We start from the raw sequence: 13990 nt of genomic DNA, 5'->3' as shown, positions 1-13990 counted from the left end.
AAAAAATTTTTTTTAAACAAGTGCCTTTCTAATTTAATCTTTCTCTGCTGTGCCCAGCTCTTGTATGGTCTATTTTCTTGATTATGTTCCTCCTAATCACTGTGGCTTTTTACTCCGTTTTTCTCAACTATATGCTTGAGTAGATTTTAATTTATATTTAATATAATTTTGGTCATGTACGTTGGCTAAGAATTTGGTAACTTACACTGAAATGTTTACTCTCTGGCGCCAGATGTCAGCTTCTATTGACTCATATTCATTGCTACTTAAGATTATTTTTGTTATGTACTTACTAATAGAACTATCTTTATTGCCTTGCTAATAAAATTTGTTGGAGCTAATTTCCCATTTCCCCAAATTTATTGAAAGATTTTCACGTTATTGGTGTTCAGTAATAGGATACCAAAGTACGTTTGTTGACCTTTACACGTGTGCTCCAGTCTCCCCACACCTCAGCAAATCTCTTTCCCCTGGCATCAAAATTTTGGGGAAAGAAGTGACACTTGTCATACTGTTCAGTCAATTGTATAGCCATGCCATTCTGCAGTTCCTTCTCTTAGGTCATTAGGAACCTCCTCGTGGAAGTATGCTGACCTTTCTCTTAGTCCTCTAACTTTTGCAACATTCTTTGTGGGTCAGTGATCTTCGAAATATTCCTTTCATTCATTCTTGTCCCACAATGTTGAATTATCCCACATTTAGTGAGGGTTAGTCTACAGCCCTCTTCTTTCCTAGCAGTGTCATCTAATTGTATGGTTCAAGGGTGGTTACAGCTGAAAATCTTGTTGTTGTTTTTTAATCCCAGTTTGCTGGTCGCCATAATAATTGCCTTATTTGTTTTTTCCATATTAAAGTAAAAATAAATTTTCTGTCTCTAGAACGTTAGGGATGGTATATCTTGAAAGAATGGAGTAATTTGAGTACAACTGTCCCATATCTGCTATGCAAAAACCTTAATTTCCAATCATGTCTATATCCTGATCAGTATTTTCCAATAATGTACATTTTCAAATGTGTATTAAGGAATAGAAAACAGTAATATTGTCTTGGCTTTTCAAACAATAGTTGTGTATTCTAAATAATTTGGTCTGCCATGTAACATTGAATAATTTATGCTCTCTCTGCCTGACATGTCACAGTCATTTCTCTTACCCTAGAGTAGCCATGTTAAAATTATTACAGATTTCCCCAGATCCCTAATTAAAATCTGTTTTCTTAGTTTTGAAGGAAGAATATCCTTATTCCAGTTCAGCTGGTATTTAGTGTACTTCTGTATTTTTTTTTTAAATATAATTTTGCCACCTCTATATACAGACTACCAGCTTTGTCACCTTAAAGATAGGTTCCTAGTGTCCTTGCTTTCTTGTTTTACCATCCTGTCTTTACGTGCAGTTTATAATGGAGATACATAGCTTATTTTGGTTAGCATTCCTGATTCTACTCACTGTATTAGGAAATCAGGTCCTGAACTACCAGAGTAGTTTTAAACAGTGTAGGAAAAAAGCATGGAAGGAAACAGGTGGTTTTCTTCTCCTTTACTCCCCCCAAACTGAGGCAGTTGTAAAGTAGAAAGTCACTACAATTGATACAGTTTTTTAGAAAAAGCAAAGAAGAGAATATGTTATATGGCAGCATAGCACAGCAAAAAGTCAAGTTTTAAAAAGAAAAAGGTATTTGGATTCTCCTGTATTTGCTCTATTTAGCTTTAATTACTCTTAAGCCTTAAGTATAGTAGTCTGTGTAAATGTGTATTTTCGCTCCTTTATGGAGGAAAAGGGAGTTCTTTACTACTTTTGGTACTCTGTTTTCAATGGTTCCTTTATTATTTTCTCTTTTTTGTGTGTGATCATAATAGACAGGGAAAAATGCATTTTTTGTGGGAGATCTTGGAAAGATTGTGAAGAAACACAGTCAGTGGCAGAATGTAGTGGCTCAGATAAAGCCATTCTACACAGTAAAGTGCAACTCCACTCCAGCTGTACTTGAGATTTTGGCAGCTCTTGGAACTGGATTTGCTTGTTCCAGTAAAGTGAGTATTTTTCATTATTTTGTCACTGAACTGCAACATTTTAGAACTCACTTTAACTTTTGGTTACAGCAGTTAGAAAAATTGCAAGGAAGTTTCTCTTTTGGATGTTTTTAAACTCTTGTGTAAATTTGCAGCCTGATGGAAATTTACAAACTTTTCAAGTGTACCAATGAAAGGAAAGTTTCAGTGAGATGAGATTTTGAAAAGCTTTATCTTTTGTCAACAACTTTTTATTTGTTCTTCATTCTTCGGCTAGAGCTAGACCATTACTTCTGATAACAGCAAAATAATTCTAAACCAGATTTCTCTGGTGGTAATTATAGCTTTTAAAAGGATTTTTAACACAGAGTAGTGTTACCAGAATAAGAACTGTGACTTTATGCAATCCCAATTTAACTTAATATGATTTAAATTTAGCCAAAAAATAAAAGTTATAAAGTGGTAATTGAATGAAAAGGGGTAATAGAAATTTTGCTTTTTAGATGACACTATTTAAAATATATTTTTATAGACTGAAATGGCTTTAGTGCAAGAATTGGGTGTATCTCCAGAAAACATCATTTACATAAGTCCTTGCAAACAAGTGTCTCAAATAAAGTATGCAGCAAAAATTGGAGTGAACATCATGACATGTGACAATGAAGTTGAATTGAAGAAAATTGCACGTAATCACCCAAATGCCAAGTAAGTGTAAAACTAAGTACATGGGAATATTTATCTTACTCTTTAGGGTTTGGGTTTGTCTTTGGCCTGGGAAAAGGCAATGCTTAGTAGAGTAGTGATTTGTATTGTAATTATTTTTTTAACTTATTTAATAAGTTCCTATATCGAAAATGCTGATAGCATCTTATTGGCTACCTATTTCTGATCCTTCTTGTAGAGTTGGGAGGAGATAAGGGCAGTTTGGAATATCAATTTGTAATCTTGAACTCGAGGAAGAAAATGGGGTTCTTGGGATACTAAAATGAGGGCCACAGCCTATTTGCATAATCATATCAACCCTACTAGTTGTCATGCTGGGAACAAGATATGTGTTGGTCAGCTTTTTTTCCTGGTTAGCTCAGGGTTTAATCTGCCTTTAGCTGTAGTTCTTAAATGGTTGTCCTTAGTGACAGTGTCTTAGGAGCCTACTCTGTAGATTCAAGGGGTTTCTTTTCTAAGGCCCACTCCTCTCTTTGCATAGGAAGTTTACTTTTTTTTTTTTGTACTTGTTCCTGCATGCATCTCAAGATTTTTTAAATTAAAATGTGTACTTTTTAAAAGCAAAAAGCAGATTTAATCTTGTCATGAACTGGTACGTCAAGAAGACCTTAGGATATACTAAAAGTATAGTGTATTAATACAAAATTGCTGGTTTTTAATGCATTGTGTTCCTGAAAATGTGTATCATATCCATATTTTTGTTGTATATTTATAATTTTCTTATTGACTTCAATGGTACTCTTAGGTGTCCTGACAGGATTGATTACTCTAAAAAACTTTGAATAAAGGCCTTTTGGGGAAAATTCTAGTGAACCACTTGTCTCTCTCAAAAAATCTTTCTGTTCTGTGATCTTTTAAAGACAGCAGTGATTAGGGATGTTTACCTTGTTAATTGTAAACTGGATGTTATATTTTTGATAGAGCTGATTATTTATACCTATAGGAAGAATAATTTTGCTTTTATCAGACTTGGCCCCTCTGATCATCAGTCACTCATCAGGACTTCTTTGGGAAGACAGTTTTACAAACAGCATTTGTATATTTTGGGTTTTAGTAGTTTGTAATTACTGTGTGTCTCCTGAGACAGTCTTGATCATTTTGTCTTGGTTGTCATGATTTGGAAGGAAATACCAAATAGAGTTGAATCAGTATTTAAAAGGCTACTGTTTTAGATGCTCAAATAACTCCCAAGTTTGCCAATTTTCTGGTAAGATGTATGAGATTAATAGGAGTTCTCAGAATAAGTGGTGGAAATTTAGGTAGTACAATTTAGGAAATTTGAAACATTTAAAGCCCTGATATTTTCATCCGAAAGACAATGATGGCATTGCTGTTCAATTTAGTCTTTCTAGGTGGTTTTATGGACTGATGGACTTCATTTGAAAGTAATGTCGTCTTTCATTACAGAGCCCAACTGACTCTTGCTGCTACAACAGAGTCTTAACTTCCTGCATTTTCCAAATTCCCATCCTTGTGAGCTTCATGCTTTAGGCCCTAATGGCTAGTTTTTTCTCTGTACAGGATTGTTTTTCATTAGGTTCACTGATTCAACCGTCGCTGGATTTGGGAGCACTGGCAACATAATCAACATACTTCTACAATCTTCAGGCTTCACATGTGCTGATGATGATGTAAACCAACTCTGCCCCAATCATCTTCCCCTTCTCTTAGGGTCTTACTACATATTGCAACAGAAGATAATATTGGAGGCGAAGAGGGTAACATGAAGTTTGGCACTACCCTGAAGAACTGTAGGCATCTCTTGGAATGTGCTAAGGAACTTGATGTCCAAATTATTGGGGTTAAGTGAGTGTTTTAAATTTCATTTTATGGTGATAAATCTTTGTCTTTCTGATTTATTTTAAGACTTTTTGTACGAACTCTAATAGATTCAACTTTCAGTTTAATGTATTTTTTTTTCCCTTAGTCTAGGAAAAACAACTAAATATGCTTTATCCTTCATGTAATTTTGTGCCTATACCTTCCCCTTCCCTGGGAGATAAAATAGTAAATAAAAATTCAATTAGTAATTTAAACCCCCCCCTTCTTTAAATTGAAGGGAGAGGATGTACTAGAATTCTAATGAATACCAGGATGGCATTCATTCGAGTTGTGTGCTTTTATTTTTTTTTCCCATCTTTAAATTTTTTTCCTTTTCATCTTAATCTCTTGGCCACTCCAATAAATCAGACATTGTTCCACTTTTCTTGATTTTTATGTGTGTAGAAACTGAGGCCCAAAGAGATTTAATGATTTGATCATGATGTCAGAACTATGGTCTGGGTCAAATTTGGAGCACAGAGCTCCACGTTTTTTGAGTTGCCAGTCCATTGTTAGTCTCACTGCAGTGCAAAGTCTTGGTTTTTAAGTTGTTCATAAAGATGGATAAAAAGTCACCACTGTTAAGTTTAATTCTGCCTTAGGTAACAATATTGACCGATTTGAGGGTTTTCGTATTTCTGTTTTTTAAGGTAACATTCAGTAAAATTGACTTTTTGGAATTGACTTTTTATGAATTTTAACAGATTCGTGTAACCACTGCCATAGTCTTAAGTATTCTGTTACGAGTCTCTAAGTTTCTCTTAATAAGTAGCATTAACAAGTGTTAGTACTACTCAGCTGAATTAATGTACATTTGTATTTAAATTTTTTTTTATGTTTATTTCTGAGACAGAGACAGAGCATGAGTGGGGGAGGGGCAGAAAGAGAGAAGGAGACACAGAATCCGAAGCAGGCTCCAGGCTCTGAGCTGTCAGCACAGAGCCCGACGCGGGGCTCAAGCCCACAAACCGCAAGATCATGACCTAAAGTCGGTCGCTCAACCGACTGAGCCACTCAGTACCTTTGTATTTTACAATAGACACATTTTTATATTTTGTCAGATAAAATTGTACATTCAAATTAAAGATTTTGTGACCCAGTTTTATTAGTGGTGCTTGATGCTTCATATACATAAAAGCCTGTCCCTTTCTGATAGTTATGAAGCCTGACAGCTCATTGTTAAATTCTTTGTAAAATTACAGTGTTACCCATACATTGCCTTTTCTTAAAAAACAAACAAACAAAATCAACCAAACAAAAAAACACTGCTATTGTAACTTGGATAATTAGAGGCGTGTGCTTCCAGTTCTTTAAATATTTGGTAATGTTACGTCTGGTAAATGAGAACTGAAAAAGAATGACAGGAAGGACCTCTAAGATGTGCTGTTGCTTTAAATTTACTACTCTCTTTCTTCCAGATTTCATGTTTCAAGTACTTGCAAAGAATCTCAAGTATATGTACATGCTCTGTCTGATGCTCGATGTGTGTTTGACATGGCTGTAAGTTGTTTCCTTACGTTATTTCGATGTTTTAAGCCAGGGTGTTATTTAAGGCAGTGTTTTTACTACCTCTGAAGTACCCTCATATACTTGAAACATTTGCATCATTTTTTATAATCAGTTCCATACAGTCACATTTTTTAACTAGGTAAAGGGATGAAATAGTAATTTATTTGCATATGACTACAAGCCAGGACAGACCTCAGGAAGACTGTACTGTATACATATACCATTGAGTAAACCTTCTTCGGTTAATAGAGACCAAAGCACTTGCTATACTAAAGATTATAACAGATCTTATTTACCTCCTTGGGAAGGGGTGTTTGAAATGTCCTTGTAGCCATAACAATTTGGATAAGCATTTGAAGTATTTTTTCCTATCTCTAGGGAGAATTTGGCTTCACAATGAACATGTTAGACATTGGTGGAGGCTTCACAGGATCTAAATTTCAGTTGGAAGAGGTAAACTTTGTTCAGTGGATGGACGTGCTGGAATAATCTCATTCTTTACTAAAATGGTAGATATAGACTAGAGTTTAACAATGGCAGGAAATAAACCCTGTACTATCTGTTTAAAAGTGATTCTGGGGTATCTGGCTGGCTCAGTTGGTTAAGCATCCGACTTTGGCTCAGGTCATGATCTCATGGTCTGTGAGTTGGAGCCCCATGTCAGTTTCAGAGCCTAGAGCTGCTTCGGATTCTGGGTCTCCCTCTCTCTGCCCCTCCCCTGCTCTCGCTCGCATGCTCTAACAAATATTTTTTAAAAAGTTTTAATTTGATTCTAAGATAAAGGGACAATGAGAAGACCTAGCTAACTTTGAAAAGCTTAATAAAATTCTGTGAACTCTAACATAACTTATTTACAAAAAATTTGTGTACAGTTGCGTGTCTGCCCTTAGGGATACTTGATGGCACAAATGAATTTATCATTTGGATAGTTTAAGCTGTTTTATCTAGATGTACGTTACTATTCACCTTCTTGCTCTCCCCTCCATCCCTCATGCTATAATATTTAGAAACTGATTTGCTAGGGTTAGATTATAGAACATGACTGTGTGATGAATTATCTAATTCAATATTGAAATCATAATGTGGGGTTTAAAATTTATAGGTTAATCATGTTATCAGCCCTTTGTTGGATGTCTACTTTCCTGAAGGATCTGGCATTAAGATAATTTCAGAACCCGGAAGCTACTATGTGTCTTCTGCATTTACACTTGCAGTTAATATCATTGCAAAGAAAGTTGTTGAAAATGATAAATTTTCCTCTGGAGGTAAGTTTTTTTTTTTCCCCCTCCCCATTTTTGAGAGAGTGTGAGCAGGGGAGGGGCAGAGGTGGGGGTCAGAAGATCCAAAGCAGGTTCTATGTTGACAGCTGGATGCAGGGCTCAAAATCACGAACAGTGAGATCATGACTTGAGCCCAAGTTGGACGTTTAACCAACTGAGCCACCCAGGTGCCCCCTTATAGTTTGGTTTCTGTTAGATCAATTCATCTACAAATGAATTGAAATGATCAGATACTTGTCAAGTGTAAAATACTGTAGGACATGGACGTTTATATGTTGTGAAGGACCTCCTGAATCTAACTCTTGGTTCTGGTGTTTTGATAAGCATATTTTAGGTAAGCTTCCCCAGCTGATTGATTCTCCTATCCTGTTAAGAACCGGTGTTTTATTGTAATCTCTCTTGTCATGGAACTTTTACTCATGGAGGACAATGTACTTTATGCTTTCTTTCATAACAAGGGCCAACAGTCTTACTCTCTCTTGTCAAACCAACAGAAAGGCACTAGTCAGTCTGTCTTCCTGACAAATACTACTTTAAAAAATGTAGAAAGGACTGTTGAACATTAAGAAGACTTATTCCTATAGTTTTTTTCCTTAAGTTAACGGGAATAAGTTTTTTTCTATAAATAGTCTTTTAAAAATTTCAAACTTGAAGAGCTGCAAGGATACAAGGAACTTTACATTTTGATCACTTGGTTAAGATGGTATCAAGTGAGTTTTCTTCATAATGAATTGGAAAGATCATTGTAAATAACCTTTTTCTCTTCATATTTTTACTTCATTATTCAGTTTAAGAATAGCTTTCTCTTTCTACCTTCCTACCTGTTTATATTAGTTTAGACTCCTAGGTACTTATTCAATAGGTTATGTAATCTACTACTTTTCATTATTTACTGCCCAAAATTTGAGTCCTTTTGACATGCCCCCATCATTTCCTGAGTGCTTCTTTACTTTCTGGTACATCAAGATGTTCCAAGCTCTTCTTACCCTGCCTCAGACCTGGAGTTGGCCATTTCTCCAAAGAGCTCCAATTCATTTTAATGGAGAGTGGTATTTTAAAAACCAAGAAGAGTATTGATTGTGTTCACTACTTCTGACATGTCCTTTTTATTCAGTGAGTACAGTCTTAAATACACGATCTGACAAATAATGAAGGCATATATTGACATCCCTATAAAAACATAAATTTCATATCCTAGAATTTCCCTCCAGTTTTGTTCCTTTGCCAGATAGCCACCATTCTGATGGTTTTTCCACCATATATTAGTTTGGGCTATCCTCAAACTTCATATAAATGGAATCCTCTAGCATATATTTTAGGACAGCTCAGTATAGTGTCTGAATAATTTTTTTTCACGTTCAGTACTAATATTCCACTGTGAATATGCAATTTATTCATTCTCCTTGGCAGTGAATAACAATAACAACTGGTTGTTTCCAGTTGTGGGCTGTTATGAGTAAAACTTAACAATCTTGTGTAAGTCTTATGGACATTTTTCATTTCATTGGGGGAAATGACTAAGAATAGAATTGCCAGGTCACAGAGTAGATGTTTCCGAAGATTTCAGTGGTATTTTATCCTCCTGGTGGTATATATGTGCAAGTTCTGATTGTTTCCCCGCTTTCATGGATGTTTTCACTATTGTCACTTTTTAGTTTTCTCCATTCAATAGGTATGTGGTGGTGATGGCTCATTGTAGTTTTAATTTGCATTTACCTGGTAACTTCTGTAGGGAACTTTTTTCATGTGTATTGGTTATCTTCCTGTATGAAATGTCTTTTCAGTTTTTGAGGCTAACAGCTTTAAAGTATGTCAGTATATTTTTTTAAATTAAATATTTGGGAAATGTGAAAGCTGTAAGTCTGGTCTATAAATATTCAGTCTGTTTGCTATGCCTTGCATAGTAACTCTATTAGAAATTTCAGTATAAATTCATCTTTGTTTTTTCTGCTTTATTTCAGTAGAAAAAACCGGAAGTGATGAACCAGCCTTCATGTATTATATGAATGATGGTGTTTATGGTTCTTTTGCAAGTAAACTGTCTGAGGACTTAAATACCATTCCAGAGGTTCACAAGGCAAGTTTTATTACAAATACCAGAGCTGCTTATTTGGCAGCTTATAAACTGAGCCCCCCCCCCCTTTTTTTTTAAAGATGCGTCCCAAGTTTTGGAGATATACTTTAGGATGGGAAATGTTGCCCTTTTTTGAGGAGTCGCGCTCCTTAGATGGAGTTAAGAAGGAGCACCAGTGCCCCTGGCTCCAGGCCTGCCTTTCATAGGTACATTGGGTCTGACTCAGTGAAAAATGCTCTCATCCTCCCTCGGATTCATTACCTGCATGAACACGAGTAAAAATTAATGAAGAAATAAAACCTTTTCCTACAGAAATACAAGGAAGATGAGCCTCTGTTTACAAGCAGCCTTTGGGGTCCATCCTGTGATGAGCTTGATCAAATTGTGGAAAACTGTCTTCTTCCTGAGCTGAATGTGGGAGATTGGCTTATCTTTGATAACATGGGAGCAGATTCTCTCCATGAACCATCTGCTTTTAATGATTTTCAGAGGCCAGCGATTTACTACATGATGTCATTCAATGATTGGTAAGGTATTGTTTTCATTTTAAAGCTGATTGGATATTTGAGATGACATAAGATGTTTGCTAATGATTTTAATTCTGTAACAAATGCCTAACAAGCAATAAATAGCAAAGTGCCCCTCCCTCTGTTAAGGATTATTGGAAGACTAGTTATATTTATAGTCTTGTCCATTTGTTATGTGGTAGTGTGGTCTTTGTGCTTAAATTTAGAATTACACTTTTTTTTTTTTAATGTTAGGTATGAGATGCAGGATGCTGGAATTACTTCAGACACAATGATGAAGAACTTCTTCTTTGTGCCTTCTTGCATTCAGCTGAGCCAAGAAGATGGCTTTTCCTCTGAAGCTTAAACAGGCATCAATGCTTCTTTAGATCTGAAGTTGCAGGTTAAGCTTGTCTGGTCTACATTCCAGTGTGAAACAAATGCAAACAATCTTATTCTGTTAATTCTCTTGGAAACAAAATCTATTAGTAATAGCTGTTTGGGACCAGACAAAATCAGCTTTCATCTATAATTCATTGGGGGTAATTGGGAGATTTAGATAATGTATCCAGATTTAAACTTAACCAGTTTGTCCTACCCCTTAAGCATTTAAAATAAAATATGCAACAAAATGGATGACTTAGTGGAGATGGAAGCCCATTAATTGGGTTCCCCATTAAATCGTTTACATACAAGTACACAGTTTTTATACTAAGGATTCATGTTAAAAAGTCTTGTAAAGTTAATGTCTTTCACCCACATATATCAAATGTCAGTGGAAGACCAGTGTGACTTCATTAGATACGTTTAGTGTATTTAGAATGTGTAAATTTGTGCTTTGAACTGTAGTTTAATAAATGTAAAATTGCATCATAGTATTTGTTGTATTTGACCTAATGTAACCCTTGTATGATTGCAATAAAATTTTGTGTAGATTTTACTGTTTTTTCAGGCTAAAACTTTGGGAAAGGGGCTAGCTAGCAAAGGTAGTTTTGAAATAGATGTGTATATGGACTGTTTTGAAGGTTTTTTTATTTTTTGTTTTTCCTTTATAGCCCATTTAAGTTTAGTTTGGCTCAGTACATTTTTTCAGTTATTTAATTAGTAATTTAAGTAAAATGTTTGGTAAATCATTGTGAAGTTCAGATTCATTATGGAGAGTCGATGTGCAGTAAGCATGATGTTTTAACAATTTTAACACCAAAAATGTTAATTCTGCATAAACCGATTGTAATAATTAATAGGTGTTTCTGTATAGATAGAATGCATAGAATACCTTAGTAAATCTTTGAATTACAAATCTTTCGGCTGAAATGGAAGATTCTATTAAATACTTTGAATAAACTTGGGGGGAGGGAAATAAAATTGCAGAAGAGTCTGCAGCGCACTAAAACTTAAAGAAGGGCTACATCTATATCCAGAAACCTGATGCTCTTTTGCACGGAACATTATTTAAATTCAGAGTTGTAAGGGGGCGGGGTGAAGCACACCTGTTCTCAGTTTCTCAATTGCAATGATTTCAAACTTTAGGAGTTTGCTTTGTTTTAGTTACTCTCCATTCCTTGTTATTTCCCATTCAGCTTAGTAATTTTAATTCTTTTCATACTAAAATCTTGTGACTGGGGGAAGGGAGTTAGCGTTACTAACCTGACAGTTGTTGCCAGGCGTTTACGTTGTTCACTGCTAGTATATTAGTAATCCTAGATCTCAGAATCACAATAGTAATAAAATATAAACAACAGGGGTCATTTTTTCCTAACTTACTCTATGTTCAGATGTGGAATTTCTGTCTCCCAAGAGGAAATGTGACTTCACTTTGGTGCCAATGGACAGAAAATTCTACCTGTGCTACATAGGAGAAGTTTGGAATGCACTTAATAGCTGGTTTTTACACCTTGATTTCAAGGTGGAAAGAAATTGATCATGAATCTCTAATAAATTTCAATCTAAACCAGTAGGTGCTTAATATTTTTTGATTTGATTGATGCCCATTTGAATTTCATGGGTTCTATTAATTAAATTTAAGACCCCAGTCCATTGTCATCTAATTACCCTTGGACTTTACCAAGGCATAATATGGGGTTTTATGCAAAGTTCCAAGCTACATGCAACTTTTTTTAACCGTAATAAAGAGGAGGAATTCTTCCAAACCTTCTTTACATGTCGTGCTTTGTGGTCCAGAAATGACAGACCTTTTAGATGATGGTACAACTTTGAGTTCTTGGCTTGAGTATACAGCTTTGAGTTTTCATGGCTTGTCAACTTTGCCATATTCATAGGAGAGCTGTTCTATGTATACAGCTCAGAGTAGCAAATATCACATGTGAATGAAATGGTAACCTTAAGAAATGTCTGTATTGTATTTGAAGACTGTTTGCCATAAAATCTGAGGTTTGAACTAATGTATTTCAATTTGGTTTGCTAAAAAGTACTGAATTAATGTAACAATCTTTTTTTTTAAACAATATTGTAATCTCAGTTCAGAATTTAACTGAAAATATAAAACCCAAATGATTTCTATATAGTAAATTGAACTGTAAAGGTAATTTGTGTGTGATTCTGAATACACAGATAAAATGTTTTTATTCCTCCTTATGTTTTACTTTGGCTTCTATTGTGAAAGAGTTAATTCTGCATTTCAACTCTGAATATTACAAACTTCCAATTATTCTTTCAGAATCTTAATTATAAAGTAGCAAATCCGGTAACATGCTGGGCATTACACATGGAAGATTTTGGTAACGTTCAATACATACGTGAGCACGAGTATGTTTCCAGGGCCACATTTTCTAGATTGATCCATTAATTCACCAGCCTTTTAATAATTTTAAACTGAAAACTAAATGAAATTGATTTATATGAATTAAAATATTCCAAATAAATGTGGGCACTGATAACATTCACTGAAAATACTGTGTTTAAAAAGCCACTGTTCAATCTTTTTGTCCCTTTTTGGGGACTTTGTGTTTTCTCACTGTTGATATTGGCAGCTTGACCAGTTATATAGCAAGAATACTTGCTTAATTGACTAAAACAGTAGAAGAGGAGAAAAATCCGTAGTCTTGCCCATTCAAGTTGTGAATAAATCCTACAAATACTTTATAATTCCTGTCTTGTCCATGCTGAAGGCACAATAAAAGAATGGTCTATTTGCAGATTGAGGCTTTCATAATGAGAATAAACCTAGCCTAGGAATTAAAAAAAAAAAACCTTGTTCTGGTCTTTTGATAGCAAAAGTATGAATTTCTGAAGCCTTTTTACTCTGCTGGGATTGCAATCAAATTTGTTAAGGATGGTTTGGATTAGATTTTTTCCCCTAGGTCTGTTGCTAATTCAGGATGGGGTTTCAAAAGTATAGAAATAGGAAAGCATTTTAAGTTTGAAGAAATTCTGGTAACGTATGATCATCAATTTGGGCAAATTAACTTGAAAAGTAGCAGTGCCTACTCTTTACTGAAGGACTTTGTTTTTCCTTTGCTTACTACAGATTGTGGGTGTTACATGTATCTTAATCACAGTTTTTTATCTTCACCCAGAATGCAGTGTAGATAGGGGAAGACAGAACTGCTACAGGCACTCTGTCCAGTGTTGCACAGTGGAAGGATTTATGTTTTATCTGTTGAAAATGGCAAACTCTTTTTTTAACGGCAATGAGTAGAAGGTTTAATCTACCCAACACGCTCATTTTGTGTGTTGTCTTGGAGCAGGTAAGAACCATCTCTTAACTTCTGAATCCCTTGACCTATCTTGACTTTAATTTCAGATGCATATTCATTGGTAAATGGTGTTTCTAATCCTGATTGTACCATAACACTGCTTATGCCTGTTAAAACCTGTGCAGTTGATGGCCTAGTGAGAAGATTACTACTGTATTAACTATGGGAAGTTAAAAAGAATCTACAGTTGACCGATGACCTGATTGTGCATTGGTGTCCCCCCCCCCCGAAAGATTTTGTAGGAGTGCAAAAGAAAATCTTGTAGTAAGCTAGTAGGATATTATTCAGATTCAACATATCTACAACTTTGACACCACCTCGATTTTTAGCAGTAGTATGCAGAAGACCTATGA

The 13990-nt window shown here is 35.1% G+C and overlaps 1 protein-coding gene across 5 annotated transcripts in view; it reads left to right on the top strand.

Moving 5' to 3' along the window:
- Positions 1–12516, top strand: part of AZIN1 (antizyme inhibitor 1) — a 30845-nt gene extending 18329 nt beyond the window's left edge. For 3 of the 5 annotated variants that reach the window (XM_043601513.1, XM_043601514.1, XM_043601515.1), the window contains 9 exons: positions 1856–2029; positions 2541–2713; positions 4403–4537; positions 5971–6052; positions 6440–6514; positions 7164–7326; positions 9303–9418; positions 9728–9942; positions 10177–12516. In XM_043601513.1, the coding sequence (XP_043457448.1) occupies positions 1856–2029; positions 2541–2713; positions 4403–4537; positions 5971–6052; positions 6440–6514; positions 7164–7326; positions 9303–9418; positions 9728–9942; positions 10177–10288 (1245 nt within the window). In that variant the 3' untranslated portion in view covers positions 10289–12516. The remainder of the gene's footprint in view (positions 1–1855; positions 2030–2540; positions 2714–4402; positions 4538–5970; positions 6053–6439; positions 6515–7163; positions 7327–9302; positions 9419–9727; positions 9943–10176) is intronic. The other 2 variants (XM_043601517.1, XM_043601516.1) reach the window with 1 other exon arrangement.
- Positions 12517–13990: the final 1474 nt, after the last annotated feature.

The sequence above is a fragment of the Prionailurus bengalensis genome, chromosome F2 (genome assembly GCF_016509475.1).
Source record: "Prionailurus bengalensis isolate Pbe53 chromosome F2, Fcat_Pben_1.1_paternal_pri, whole genome shotgun sequence".
NCBI lineage: Eukaryota > Metazoa > Chordata > Mammalia > Carnivora > Felidae > Prionailurus > Prionailurus bengalensis.
Note: the sequence above shows the minus strand (reverse complement) of the source record. Positions and strands in the feature narration are given on the sequence as shown.